Source organism: Haemorhous mexicanus, chromosome 2 (genome assembly GCF_027477595.1).
Source record: "Haemorhous mexicanus isolate bHaeMex1 chromosome 2, bHaeMex1.pri, whole genome shotgun sequence".
NCBI lineage: Eukaryota > Metazoa > Chordata > Aves > Passeriformes > Fringillidae > Haemorhous > Haemorhous mexicanus.
The window spans coordinates 111,447,717-111,462,770 of NC_082342.1; the positions used below are offsets into that span (position 1 = coordinate 111,447,717).

General features: G+C 43.3%; 1 protein-coding gene across 13 annotated transcripts in view; it reads right to left on the reverse strand.

The window, feature by feature from the left end:
• Positions 1–3,014: 3,014 nt before the first annotated feature.
• DMD (dystrophin) overlaps positions 3,015–15,054 on the reverse strand; it is a 979,946-nt gene continuing 967,906 nt past the window's right edge. For 9 of the 13 annotated variants that reach the window (XM_059839939.1, XM_059839941.1, XM_059839940.1 and 6 more), the window contains one exon: positions 3,015–5,491. In XM_059839939.1, coding sequence (XP_059695922.1) covers positions 5,394–5,491 — 98 coding nt within the window. In that variant the 3' untranslated portion in view covers positions 3,015–5,393. Of the gene's footprint in view, positions 5,492–11,771; positions 11,804–15,054 lie in introns of all 13 variants that reach the window. The other 4 variants (XM_059839938.1, XM_059839945.1, XM_059839949.1 and 1 more) reach the window with 1 other exon arrangement.

Here is a 15,054-nt window from a genome sequence, read left to right on the forward strand (position 1 = left end):
TGGTGGCAGTGAGCTGCAGCAGCTGGGAGATGAGGAGATACTGGCAGCAGCTTCATGGCACACAGGCACGAAGCAAGAAGATTGTGTGTGCCAGGGACCAAGCCATCTTCTACAGCCTCATGGACCTCTAACTGATGGATTTACTAAACTTGTCCTTGACTTTACACAATAATGTGTTCTTAAAGACTCTCATCTCATTGTTGATAATGGTCTGAAAGAGATTATACCTCCAAAATGGCACTCCGTGTTGTTGGTTTGGGTCATGTGCAAAGGAAACAAATAAACGAATGCTGAGTGAATTAACATAATGCCTTGGTTTCCTGTGATAGAAATATGTGTATATAATTATCTCTTTTTTCCTAATACTTGCTGCAAATTTAGACATACCACTAGGTTGGTGTGAGAATGCTGTTATTCCTGGAGTTGATTTTTTTGTGAAAAAACCTCTTCCATTCAGCAAGAGAGACAATAAAATACTGTGCTGTTGTTTTTTCCTTTCGCTGTATCTGTGCATGTGTGCACAGAGGGGCGTGAGGGAGAGTGAGAGGAAGAGGAAAGCCTTACAAGCAGTGGGTTGCTTATGTCAGCAAATAGGGAGAACTCGCTTGGACTCAGCTTTTTACAAGCATGTGCCAGCTATTAAATAAATGGCATATCCATTGTAATGCTCAGGTAATAACAACAATAAAGAAGTCTTTACATCTGGTAAACAATTTCCAAGCTGACTAATATGAGCCTTGGGTTGGCAAGCAGTAGGGGTTTAGGCAGTAGGCTGAAAGAGCCCCTGGTATTTGTGAAGTCCCACAGTTCACTTCTGTAGCTCCAAGATTTCCTTAACTCTCATCCCTCCCTTAACCACAGGCGATTTTATACCAAGTTTTTGGCACTAGGAGCTACTACTTATTTGCTGCAGTCATATTCCTCAGCTGCTGTGCAGCATTATCAGCTTATGGGGTTCGTGTATGGAAATGTTACACCTTGGTTGGTCTCAGCAGGCCCATTTTTCTTGCACAGATTTATGGCACTTTCTAGCAAGTTGATATGCTTGCTCAGAGCCCAAACAAATTCCCGGTGAGCCTGAGTCAAGAAGAGGAAGATTTATTGTTTTTCATCCTGACTGCACTCATGTGCCCAGAGGCAGCCAGCATGGGTCACAGGCAGTGAAGTGCCCAAGCTGCCTGGGCTGGGCTGGGCCCAGGTGGGTCCTGCTGCTGCTCCTGCACCTTTGCAGGGGGGGAAGATCCCATCCTTGCAGCATGTCAGAACTTCAGCCCCACCTGCACAGAGCTGGTAGCTGTCCTTCACTGCAGGGCACCCTGGTGCAAAAGTGACTGTATGGAGCATCACAGGAGCTTGGAAGCTGTCACTGGGCAAGGAGTGCAGGCAGCTATTGCTGGTTGTATGTGGGTGGGTTTGGAAGCATTTGTGCTTCATGCAGCACTCCAGGCACTGTGCCTGCTGCGTGTAACCAGCCCAGCAAGGCCAGGGATGCTCTGCTGCAGGCACCACCATGGAGTGAATCCCACACCCTGGCAGCTGCAGACCTTTCATGCATCCTGCACACCTTTGCTCTCCCTCTTTTTTCCCACCCTAGCTGAAAAGACACCGGTGTTTTTTCCACTCAACTTAGCTGTCCCCTTCCCTGGTTTCTCCTGCCCCACCACTGCAGCAGAGCAGAGCTGCCCACGAAGCCCCGTGGGGCTGGCAGGGTGAGCTGGGCTCCCAAAGTGCAGCAGCAAGCCCAGGGCTGGGCTGGGCAGCACTCCCTGGCTGAGCAGAGGAGAGCAGGGGCCGTGCAGCAGGGGAGCAGCATGTGCTGCCCTGAGCTGTGTCTGACACTGTGCTGAGCAGTGGGGAGCAGAGACCTGTGGCCTCCTTCAGAAGGGAACCTCCAACCTCTCCCAGTGTTGCTGACCTGGCTAGCAGGGCCTCAGGATTTGTATCTATCATTATCTATCTATCTATCTATCTATCTATCTATCTATCTATCTATCTATCTATCTATCTATCTATCTATCTATCTATCCATTCATCCATCAATTGAAAAGGCAAAGCAAATGTCAAGGAGTAAAGGGCAGCATGCTAACAAGGCAGACAAAATCAAAGAGAAGTCATTTTCCCCTCTGCCCAGAGAGCAAAGGACACTGACCAGTCCTTGAGGAGGGTATTTTGCTGAACATACATAAGGAAAACATTCCAAAGAGCCACTCAGGAACACCAGGTCTGATTGATGGGATGTCAGGAGTTGTAAATCATGGGGTCACAGGTGTGGGGGAAATGAGTAGAGCTATCCTCCCTCTTGCTTAATTGAATTCAACAGTCACCATGGGGGACTGCTGTGCTTTGTGGATTGTACAGTCTTCAGGGAAGAATTCAGTACAGCAAAGCACATGCTGATTGACTTATGTAGGAGTGAACCAGAGTGACTCGAGTCTGGGAGAGTGGATGTGGGATGTGTATTTATTTCCTCAAGTGAATGAAATGAGGAAATTCCCACCTTCCCTTCACTGTATTATCAAAATCATAGGCAAACATATGCTGGTTTTGCCTTTGTATTTTATTATTTTCACCACATTATTTCTACCACCAAAAGGTAACTCAAAGGCAGCATCGTGCCACAGCTGAGTGGAGTCTGGGTATCAATGCCTACACTTTTCCTAGATAAGGGAGATGTGTGATCAGCCTCTCTGATGGGAACAGACACTTCCCAAAGCCCCAGAGAGGCTTTTCCTAACGTTACACCTGGTGTGGCAAGGTGACTATCAGCTGTTGGACTGAATCAATCTGGCCTGAAGGTCCTGTCAGGGGTGAGGTAAGAAGTGTGGGACTGGCAAACCCCCAAAAGCTTGGGGAGCACAGGAGGTTCACAACTTCAGCAGGGGAGAAAACCCCAAACCAGGGAGAGCTGAGGCACTGAGGTGATGGCAGCAGGGAGTTTGGCCAGTGCAGTATGGCAAGGATTGCTGGGGAGATGTGCTGGGTGAGTGCTGAACAGCCACAAAAACTCCTGCACCTTTTATATAACATAATTGCGTGCTTTATTGATATACACAGTAAAGCAGTATATAATACAATAGTAAGGCATATATTTGGTGAAATTTGGTATGTTGTGAAAAAAAATGCAGTAAAACAGAAGTTTATAAAAATAATTAGTAAATGTTACAGTGTTGGTGTTAAAACACAATATATTATGATATCCAAGTAATAAACCAGTACTGAGTAACGATGAAATAACATGCCATATGGTATTTATGTATTCAACTACACTGATTATGTTTTACAGTTTAATACTTTGTCATTATAAGGAATATGAAATAATTCCCAAATTATGCTTAAAAAAGCAGCAATAAAGCTTTCAACTTTTTAAATACTTTTTGACAGACTCACTCCAAAACTAAGATCTAGAAAGTAAAACAAACAAAACAAAACCCTGATGAAAACAATCGTGCAATCTCTTTTTCCTCCGTAATTTTTCTGAAGAGAAGGTTTAATGTATAAGGGGGAAAAAAGAAGAAACCCATCTCTTTCTCAAATCGCAATTTAAACCTTCTGATAAAAAAGGACATGAGAAATAATGAGGGTTCCTATTGTAATCAAGTGTTAAAAAGCTCTTTATTAGGAAAGCAGAGGTTTGGGGGGGATTGTACTTTTTTTTGGTAAATGATTAACGTTGTTATTACTTAAACAATGAGACCTGGTCACACAATGGACACGTGGTGATGACGTAACTTTGTCATATGTAACTGTCAGAAACACCACAAAACCAAAGTGAGGTAGAAATAGCATGACTAGCCATGTTCAATGTTAACTAGCATTCAAAATAAAATCTTTCCCAAGTTTAATTACACTTCATACAAGAAGAGGTAACAGATTTTTTTACTCTTGCAATATAAAGTCAGATGGTTGTGTTTCTATGTATTTTATGGTAAAATTAAAAGCTGGTTAAGAAGGTGAAGTGGTAAAGCTTTTGCTGACAGCACCTCATACCCAAACCTCTCTCTCACAGAGCTGCAGTCAAGCTGGCTAATCTGTTTCTCTATCAGCCCCTCTCTGTCTCACGTTACTGTTAATTGTGCAGGGATTACTTGTACAGAGAACCGGGGAAGGAGAAAGGACCAGGGCCTTTGTTTTGGTGATAAATATTCATGGAGCAGTGTGACTACCTTCACCTGATCACCATTTGAGGCAAGAACAGCAGTAACTCTTCCACAGCCTTTCCCAAAGGTGGCTTGCAGCACCACAGCTCCTTGGGACCGGCTGCTGCAGCAGGATGAGACAGGACAGTGGGAAGCTCAGGGCTCCTTTTCCAGAGGGTGGAGGATCTCCGTGCTCATTACCAGCACTGGGAGCTGGACAGAGCTCTCTGGGTACCCTACTTGTGCTTTGGGTCAGAAGCCAACCCCACAGGGGGCTGGGGGGAGCATCTCCCTCTTTTCTCTCCTCTGCAGCAAAGGTGACAATTGGGGGAGAGTTGTCCCCAGCCCTGCTGAGCCCCAGGGTTCAAACCAGTAAGGCAATGTCTATGTTTCTTTACTAAAAGCATCCAGGAATTCAGTCATCAGAGGAAACACTGGCACACAGGATGCTCTTTAACTTCTTTCCTTTCCGTCTTTCTTCTGAGTTTTTAATTTTTTGATTTTTTTTTTTTTTTGCAGGCTCTGTCATATAATGTGCTCTTTCATTTAATTATTGCAAACTAGCTGTGTAATTGCTAGTTGCTGTCCAAAACCAGGACAGTAAGTAATGTAATTCTTAATTTTATTGGAAAGATAAAATGTAACTACCTTCATTGGAAGTTCAGGTTTTTTGGTTATTTTTTCTAAGCCAGCCCTAGTCAGACAAAAACAATGAGAAATGTAAGGTGGTCATTCTGGTATCACTGCAGGAAATACTTTCCTTCTTTTTTCTTTTTGATAGGCAAGGAAAAGAACACAGGACATGAATCTCTTGGATACTGTTACAGAGCTGAAATGAAACTAAACAAATGCACTGCCTCAGTATATTTTTTTGTGGTTTTTTTTTAAGGGGGTTTCTATAAACAATTATTTTTATAAAGCACACTTTAGTTTACAATCTTTCATTATAACTGTTATAAATTTTTTTTAAACAACCCGAAATGCGTTCCATATAAAGAAATGGCAAGTTATTTAGCTATCAAGATTTTACATGTAGTTCTCTTATAATTTTTGTACAATTGCATAGACGTGTAAAACCTGCCATTGTTAACAAAACAGTAACAGACTTAGGAAACTACTGAAATCTACAGTATAGTACCACTACCCTTCACAAAAATATAGATTTGTTTTCTTGTAAACTCTTACAGTCTAATCCTCTTTGTAGTATGAATATTATAAAAACCATGCGGAACGCCTGAAGTTGTAAAACACATCTTGCTATTCTAACACCTTGTCGTCGGTCATCACGGTCACTAAGGTTTCCATCGCTCTTCCCAGGTCATCTGCCATGTGGAAAAGGCTCCCTACATTGTGGCCTGAAAAAAAAAGTCAAAGAGGAAGTTAAACAAAGAGGATGTGGCAGCATGTGGACAGGAAACCTTCCCAGATCCATCGTTCTCCATGTGCTGCTCGCCACCAGCCCTGGAGGGGACTTCCAGAAGCCTCCTGGATGAGTCCAACAGGTTGTCATTAGCAACAGCTGCCAGGTTTGTACAACACTTTACCAGCAGCACTGGCTTGAATAGCTATGGCAAACCACCCTGCAAATAAGCCATCTCCCCCCTGGTGATGGAGCTTCATCATTATCAATGTTCACCAAAAGCAACAATTAAGTCCATTGACATCACAGAGAATTTCTGACTGTTGCTGCAAGTGTTTGAGTATCCACTGTTCTATCAAGGAGAAAAAGAGAAACAAACAGATCAGCAGTAATTAACTAAATCATTAAAGCCAAGAGGCCTCAGCAGGACACCTGCAAAGATAGATATAATGATGACCAAACTAAGCAACTCAGTTCATTCAATCATTTTTAAATATCCTTTCCTTTTTGGACAGCAGTTCAGCACAAACAAAGATGCCACAATTATCAGCTAACTACTAAGCAGGGGTTCACTTGTGCATTTCCCTTCACCCATAACCACTTTGAAGTCCTAAGAGGGTATAACCACAACCTCCTACACAGAAGTGATGAATGAACACACAGTGCAATTCTGGGGATGAAACCTGCAACTCTCACACTCATGTCACCAGATCAGCAAATGGTGATGGGTGGTAAGAAATGGCTTAATCACAATTAGAGATCAAATGAACTCGAGGATGGGGAGATTGAATTGCCAAAAGTTGCCATTTTAGCCCCTGGCACACCTTGTCTGGTCTCCCACCGCTGTTCAGAAAAGTGTCTCTCACTCCTGCAAGTCCTGTGTGAGATTTCAGACCTCTATGACTGTCTCAAATACCCTCTGGCACCTCAAATGACAGAGATATCATGGTTTAAACAACTGAACCTTATCTGGAGTCTGCCTCCTGAAAAAAATATGACTGAAGAGAGAACAATACTGAGATCTGGCACCCGACAAGATGAGGATCCAAACCAAGGACTGAGTGTTCGAGATTTCTTGCAAGGACAAGGAGGAATCAGCAGACAGAAGGTCTTAAACCAAGCAGAAGGAAATTATACTCCACACAGCACATAATTGTATTACTGAACTCCTCACCACAGGGTGATGTTGAGGCCAAAGATATAAATGAGTTAAAAGAGGAGATAGAAAATAATTGCTGAAGAAAGATTTATTTAGATGCAAAAAAGGGCTCATGACCTCCAACTCAAGAAGTCTCCACACTGCAGAGTGCCAGCAACTGATCATTTATAAGTGAAGTATTACTCAATAAAACTGCATGTCACCCTGGCCTGAGGGGGTTTGATTTACTCTCTAGGAGCACTAGTGATAGAATATTTAGCTGAAAAACACAGGAAGTGCAATGCCATCTGCCCACAACTCTGGTTCTCAGAAGTGCTTTCCATTAGTCTGGATGTGGAGTCCTCACCATGGTCCTTGAGGAAGGAGCACCCAAATGAGGGAGGACATGACCAGGACATCCAGGACACGCCTTTCATGCAGTCCCTACCTGTAATGGGCTGGAGCCTGACTGACCATTGCACATCTACACGGTGGCTTCCCCTCCTGACCCAACTACAACAGGAATGAACCTTCCCTGTGGGGAAAATCAGACTCACCATCCTCTCCCAATGCTTGTACATTGTGGTAGTCATGCACTGCTGACATTTCTACAGTAAATCAGAGCCTGGAGTGATCACAGTTCAGCAGCTTTTGTGGAATAGAAAAAAATTACCTCAGAACTATTCAGAGAACCATAGAATGGTTTGGGTTGGAAGGATCTTAGGAACCATCTAGTTCCAACCTCCCTGCCATGGGCAGGAATGCCACTCACTAGACCTGACTGCTCAGGAACCCATCCAACCTGGCCTCAAACACTTCCAAGGGTGGGGCATCCACAACTCTGGGTAACCTGTGCCAGAGTCTCGCCACCCTCAGTTAAGAATTGCTTTCTAACATCTGGTCTAAACCTGCTCTTTTCCAGTTTAAACCACTGCCTGTTGTCCTATAACTATCTGCCTACATAAAAGTACCTCTCCCTCCCTTTTATAAGCCCCCATTAAGGAACTGGAATTCTCCCCAAAGCTTCTTCTCCATGCTGAAAAACCTCAGGAGCTTTTTTCTTCTGGGGAACTACTACCACCCTCTACATTCAAAAACTAATTTTTTTTAAAGTTGTTGAAGTTCTTTTTTTTTTTTTTTTTTTTTAAATTTAGCATTGGTGATACAAAACTAGGCTGGATCTAAACAAGAACTATTCAAGAAGCTGCCCACTGGACAGTGAGCTGTGGTGTGACACAGCTTGCCAGACAGCAATACAAAAAAATACTTGGTTCTGGTATCTGGTCACAGTTTGCTAACTGCACTAATGTGCAAAGAAACAGATGCATCAATCAGCAATTTCATCCATACATCATAAATCTATAGCCATCCTATTCATCTGAAGCAAAACCTTGTAATTTCCTCATCAGCATGACAAGTAACTGTGTATGAAAGATTCCTGCCAAGTTTTGGTCAAAACATAAGTTTATTTTAAAGTAAATGTGTCCTACCACATTTATTTTAGCTGTAAGGGATAATCTCTGTCACTGGCATCACGCAGACTGAGATCAATCCAGCAACTTATACCATCACAGGTGAAAATCTGACAAAGCCATATGAAATCAAGAATATGTGGGAGATCCTGGTGCAAACCAGCTGAGCTGCTGAGCTGCTCTACTCACCTGAAACTCTGACTGAAACTCCATGACTTTTTGGGAACATTCCCCTCTGGTATAAGCAGAGTAATGCTGTGACTGGGTAGCCAGCTGCGAGAGGCTGCCCACGGGGTGATGGGCTCACATTCAGATTTGTTGTGCTTTGTTTCTAGAAAACTCCAGGGCTCTTCAGGATTTCAACACTGATCGTTCCCAGGAAGACTGATCACCCTTTTGGTAGGTTTAGAACAACCCAGACTGCTAAACTGCATTCTCAGAAATTTACTATTTTGTAATATCAAAATAGAGCTAGGTCTAGAAAGAGTAACTTCAACCAAAAACACACACAAAAAACCTTTCAGATGTATGCCACAGTTGGTATAAACTGCTACATTGTTCAGGCAATTAGAAGTCCTTATGGATCCATGAATCCCTAGGTACTTTCTGATATTTAAAAATTACAGAAATGTCCAATAGTACTTTTTTTCCTTTATCTGTTAATTGATATCATATTTTTGAAATAACCATGCTTTGAATGTGATCTCCCTCCTCAAAAGCTGCCCAGATGCATGCTGCAGTGATTAAAGAGATACAGCTCCCTCTCCCCCACAACATCCACATTCCCTCTCCAGCTCAGGACTTAATTTCCTCTGCATAAAAACTGAACACTCCTGTCTTCTCCAGAGCCATCTGAGGTCAGAGCTCAGAGCATGGCCACAAAGCACTGCTGACTGCAGTCTGTGCTGACAGCTGGACTGGAAATGCAGCAGCAGCAGGGGGACCACGGTCTCCAGGACAGCCCTGGGATGGCAGGATGGGCCAGAGGAGCAGGGGGTGGCTGTGCTCCAGCCACACAACTGGCAGACCCTGAGCTGGGTGCCACTGCACTGCCAGCAGGATTTGTGCCTCTCTTGGACATGGGAGTAGCAGCCAGGTTAACTGAGACTGCAAGAGCTGGGAACAAAGGACATGATGATTTCCTGGTACTGTATGTGCAATGAGTGCACCCTCCTGTCATGTCTGTACCTAAATCAGTGTTTAAGTTCACTGCTTCCAGAGGGCTCTGCTGCTGCCACTGGAAGCTGCTCACTTGCCCTCTCTAGTACTGAAATGTAGGACGTTGACATTTTTAATTAAGAAGCAAATGAGAGAAATACTGTCATAAAAGCACTTAAAAAAATAAAAACCAGAACTTTCCATAATTATTCACATTTCTAAAGTAATGCTATCAAAGAAGGCATTAATTCCATTCTTCTTTTTTTAACATTAAAGCTGAGAAAGTCTTATCCATGCTTGAGGCACTGAAAGGTTGAAAAATTCTGCTATGTAAAAAAAAACTAGTAGGCACTTTGAAATGCAGCAATAAACTCAAAACGGACATGGAGAGTATTAACTTCAACTTATGAAATCCACAGCTGCCATTTGCTTGGAAAGCAGAAGACACCTATTTCTGCAGACACTTCTGGTCACACAGAGAATGATGTGTTTCACATCTGCTGAATTTGCTTCTGAGACTCTAATGGAATCAAGGCCCATGGGTGTGGGCACAGTAACAGAATACCAATCTTATACTACAGCTTGTCAGAAAAATAAATGTGGAACATTCAGACTTGAAAGAGCGGATTGAAAGTAAATTGAGAAATCCCAACACAATACAGGGCCTTTTCTAGCAGAAGAGATTTCTATCCCTTTCCTGACAAAAGAAAAATCCTTCCTGTTGGTGACTTGGGTTTTGATACCCTTATTAATATTGAGTAATGCCACAAAATCCATGGGATTACACACAAAGACAATACCAAATGTGAGTAATGGAATCAAAAGCTGGCCAGGTGGGTTTTAAACCACAGGATCTGCCTTTGCACGTACAGACTCACACCTAAAGCAGAAGCTGTTCTATACCTTAGCTCATATCCTTCATAAGCAGGTGGACAGTTGCATTTTATATTCAGCTCTCCAAGTTATCAAGGTCCCTCTGGAACCATTAGTGAGCACAAGCTCAGCCAGAGAGTGCACAGCAGTTTACTAAAGTCAATTTTTTAGGGTTAAACTGCTGGAATCAGATCAGGTAGAACATGCCAAATTTTTTTTTGTTGTAGTTAATTACTTGTATTGAGTATACCCTCTGCAGAAGAAGCTTTTTTTGAGTAATATGCACAAATATGAATGAGGATAGTGGAAATCCATGACCTGTTTTTGCTAAATGGGAGAACAGTTCTCAGAGTATATGAGCTGAGAACAAGCAGGGTTCAGTGTGAAGTATTTCCCATTAAATTTCTGGATTTGTACAGTCTGCTGATGCCATCTCAAGCACCCTTTTTTGATCCATATGAGAGGACTTGCCATTCAAGGACAGACTTAATCTGCACCAAAGGTCTTACACCTTGAAGCAGCTGAACCTGCCCCAGCATCTACAGCCGAAGCAGAGAACCTCTGTATTTCAAGGCACCACGTCAGGACAAATCCTGGCTTTCCCAGGGCACCCTGTCAGTGACTGGGGGTCCACAGCAGCTCTGTTAAGAATGTTTCCACCAGCCCCTCCCTCTGTAGCAGCAGAAGTTTGCAAACCAAGTTACCCTTCAATTCCTGCCTCATCCACACCGAGCGTCTTCTGTGCAGAAAAGGTCATTTCACAGCTACTGCAACTGCACTCAGGCAGTCTCTGAATATTTTATCTTTAATAATAATTTTCACTAGAAATTCATCTTTCAAACGCTGTGTCTGGTTGGCAAGTGAAGAGCAGCTTCAGAGAGGAAAAATCAAGGCTCTGGAAATGCTTTCAAAGGAGCTGTGACAACGCAGTGCAAAACGCTTTCCTCCATTAATGAGCAGCGACACACAAATTCCAAAACCTATTTTGCATCAAACCAACCATGTCCAAAGTGCACAGTGAAAACCATGGCCCATTTGCATTGCTGAATGCAACACTGTGGAGCTGGTGAATGTTAGTAGCATTCTTCTTTCTGCAATAGTACATCAGGAAATTAAACCACCTGAATCTCTCATACCTCTCAACTCTCATATTTCTAAAGAAATATTAAAAAAAACTGTTTAATCACTGGAGATGATGGTTGGTATACTGGCACATAAATGTTTGTAAGCAGAACAGCAAGAGACCCCAGTCTCCCTGTTGTGCTTACACACAAGAGCAACAGAACATAAATCAGTGACTGCAGCATATTTACTGACAACGTTTATCATTCAGAGGCTTAATTTCAATGTAGTATTTTCACCACCCCATTCCTGATTTCCCACCTCTGAGAGCATGTAAGAAAATGCAGAGCCCTGAGCTGACACTGTCTCTACTGAAAGTTGAGAGGTACACCACCATTGCAGCACACATGGGGAATGCACTCAGCAAAACCAAACAAAACCCAAAGCAAAATAAAACCACCCCCACCCTTCACCAAACCCAAGCAACCCCGTGCTGTGTCACACACATGCTGGGCACAGAAAGCAAGCTGTGACAAACAGAAGCCATGGCAGTGAGCCTGCGTCTCACTAACCTCTCTCACTGGCTTTCCAGGGGCATTTCCTCCTTTAGGAACAGAGAGAGGAAGTGGAATAATTATCAGAAAGAAAGGGAAAAATTAAACAACCACACATGAATATATATTTTATACTGTAAAAGACACTTCAGTTTCCATTTAGAAATTTAACATTGAAAAATGCATTTTTGCTTAAACAAAGACCAAAAGTGCACTGAAATCCACGGATGATTCTGAGCTGATTTATTCAACAACAGTTCTGTAACCTGTGGCTTGGTTTAACCTCTCAAAAACACTTGAGAAAACTACTTACACCAACTTACACACCCGTCAGTTGAGAATAAGGACTGCAGACAAGATCTGAACTCACTTTCTGAGCATCCTAATTAGCAAATCTGAGTACTTCTACAATCAGTGTAAGTGGTAAAAACATTTTCCCCCAATGTCAAATTAATTTACCCAGACACTTTACATTGGATGGTGGCCTACATACACTGAGGTACACACTGATATACATGCCTGTGTGTGCACACATAGTTCACACCTACAGAAGTACACTGGAATGCAACATGCTCACATTCAGGATAAATATATTGCAAAATATGTTTGCAATGTGCTGACCTGCAAGCATGGTAAAACTGAGGGGGCAGAGGGAAAAACAAGAGAAAAAAAGCTCAAGTAAAAAAGGGAAAAAAAGAGAAAGTATCTTATCATGTTCAAGTACTAACAAAATGGAGTCCATAATGGGTTCAGCTGCAAAGATGCTCCTAACAAGCCTTCACAGAAGCCATACTTTGATCATGCTGATTCTTCTCAAACACTTCCCATAGCATATTTTGTTTTTAGAAAAGGGAAGCCAGGTGTTAATCAGCAGCAGAAACACCCCTTTGTTCACCTTTCCACCACACAGCCAGTCACAGTCTCGCTGTGTCCAGCAGCAGTGTCCCACTGTCACTGTCCCACTGCTGGCAGCTCTGCCATGCCAGGCTTGCAGTCCCAGTGAGAAAGTCCCTGCAGCAGATGCTGCAGGATGATCTTTGCCCCAGAGCTGCTGTAAATGATGCAGTTTTAAATGATGTGTGGGACACTGGGGAGAGAGACGGACACATAAGGGAGAACACACCAGTCAGCATAACAGCAACCTAATTACTGTTGAGTTTTGCTCTATGGCAGGCTGTAGGAGAAGGGAAGAGAGGCAATAAACAGCTTTATGGGTATTTTACAAGCTGCAGAACAAGGGCCAACAGCTGAGCAAGGCAGAGCAGAGGCAGTACAGGAGAGGAGGAGAGGGCAGAGGAACGGCATCACTGACCAGCATGGGTCTGAGCCATGGCTCCCACAAACTCCAGGCAGTGCAAAGGGCTAGGGCAGCCTCTGAAGGCCTGGACAGCAGAGGTTACCATATACAGAATAGAGGAACCCTTGGTCCCTTCCTGCCCCTCTCCCTCTCCCCAGCAGCACACTGCCTATTAAAAAGGACAGCAATAGGTTCAATAACAACATGCTCTGCACATGGGTTTTTATTCTGCTCCTCAGTGAAATCTCGACTCCAGGGATGGCTGTACCACACGTGCTGGTGCTGAGAGCTGTCACTTCAGTTCTAAGGACTCCACCTCACAGGCCTGCCAAACCTTCTAGGACTTACATGTGTGTCTGCACAGCCTGGGACCTCCTCTGGCACTTTTATCAGGAGACACAAATTCCCTAAAAAATGCTTTCCAAAAGAGGGGATGAGAATATTTCACCACTATCAATCATGTAGCAGCTAATCCTTGGAAAGGAAGATACAAAATCTATTGTGTACTTTGGTAATTCTCTCAGGAAGAGCCCCAGGGTTTAGGTCAGCTTAAGGACTCCAGAAACTGCAGCATAGTACAGCTTGGTTTGAAAGAGTCCTGGGGCAGGAATGGGACCCAGCAGGAGATTAGCTTGGGTCCATAGTTTAGCTTGGGTCAAGAAGAGAAAAGGAAGTGCAGACCAGCAAAACACTGGAGTTCTTAAAAACGCCTTCCTGTCTGCACAAGCACCTACAACTGCAGCTACACAGTGCTTAATTTAAATCTACGTGAGACAGACTGGATTCTGCTTGAAAATGAATGCATTTAAAGGTAACTGGGGTAGCTCAGCACCACACAAACCAGCTGGTGAGGACAGTCTGTGGTGAGTAATCAGCCCTAGAATTTGTTAAATGCAGCAAAGATCCACGCTACTCCAGCAACAGCTAATTTCTTCTGGAGGAAGATTAAAAAGGGTTTAATGGATTTTACGTTGTTTTCCTCTTTGCATATGAATGAATGCCTGTTTCTAAGTTTTAAGGCAAGGAGTATGGTTTGGCATAAATTGCAGAGGAAGAAGATTGTCTATATTGCTGCAGTACTGACAATTTGTGTTCTGTAAGGCATCCAAACACTGATACGCAATCCATGGATGCCTAATTATCTATTATTTCTGCTCAAATCAACATTTCCTGTCCTTACAAAATAGAAGAGCTTTCCTTTTTTTTTGGAAAGCTACGTGGCATTGCATCACAGGCAAAGGTAGACAGCAAGTGACCACATCAAGCCTAAAAGCAGAGGCACCACCAAAAACTTCATGCAAGAGTCTCTGCAGATCCAGGTCAAAACAGAGAGCACAAGGCAGCTACTGCACTGAGCTCAGGAAAGGGACAGGCTGCACAAAAGGGAGATCTGGGTCTGCAAAGAGCCTTTTTTCTCAAAAAAAAATCTGTTCATGTTTTTATTAAATTCATTACCATATTAGTTTACACCAGAACTGGGCATTATAAAACAGGGAAGACCTAGTCCCCCCCACCACTGTCCCATCTGCAGAGAAGCTCAGCCCGATCAGTTCTGCTCAGCAAAAGGGGAGCAATAAGGGATCTCAGTCACCTGGGCTCGCTGTAGTGGCATCCAGGACCTCAGCACACAGAAGGTGACACAACCCAGGAGAGGCTAGGGTGTCTCAAATGGAAGAGCATTTCCAGAATACTCCACAGGACAGTAACTCCAGGGTACTCCTACACTGACCCAGTAAAGTGTGAAAAGAAAAGTCTGCATCGTGAGATATTTTGCTGTCAGAATAAGAGAAACTGCATTATTTGCAGTGCTGAAAGCTGCTAGCTCCACTTAGGATGTTGGTCCCATTCATGACAGAGCCTGGCTGATGCACAAGTGAGAGGAGAAAATGTGACTTGTGTGTTTTAATGTGACTGAGATAAAAATAAACCTCCTAAAAAAGGATGCTATTCTTAGTGCCATTTATTTATTGCTGTGGGATCTTGTAATTTCACTGCACCACACCA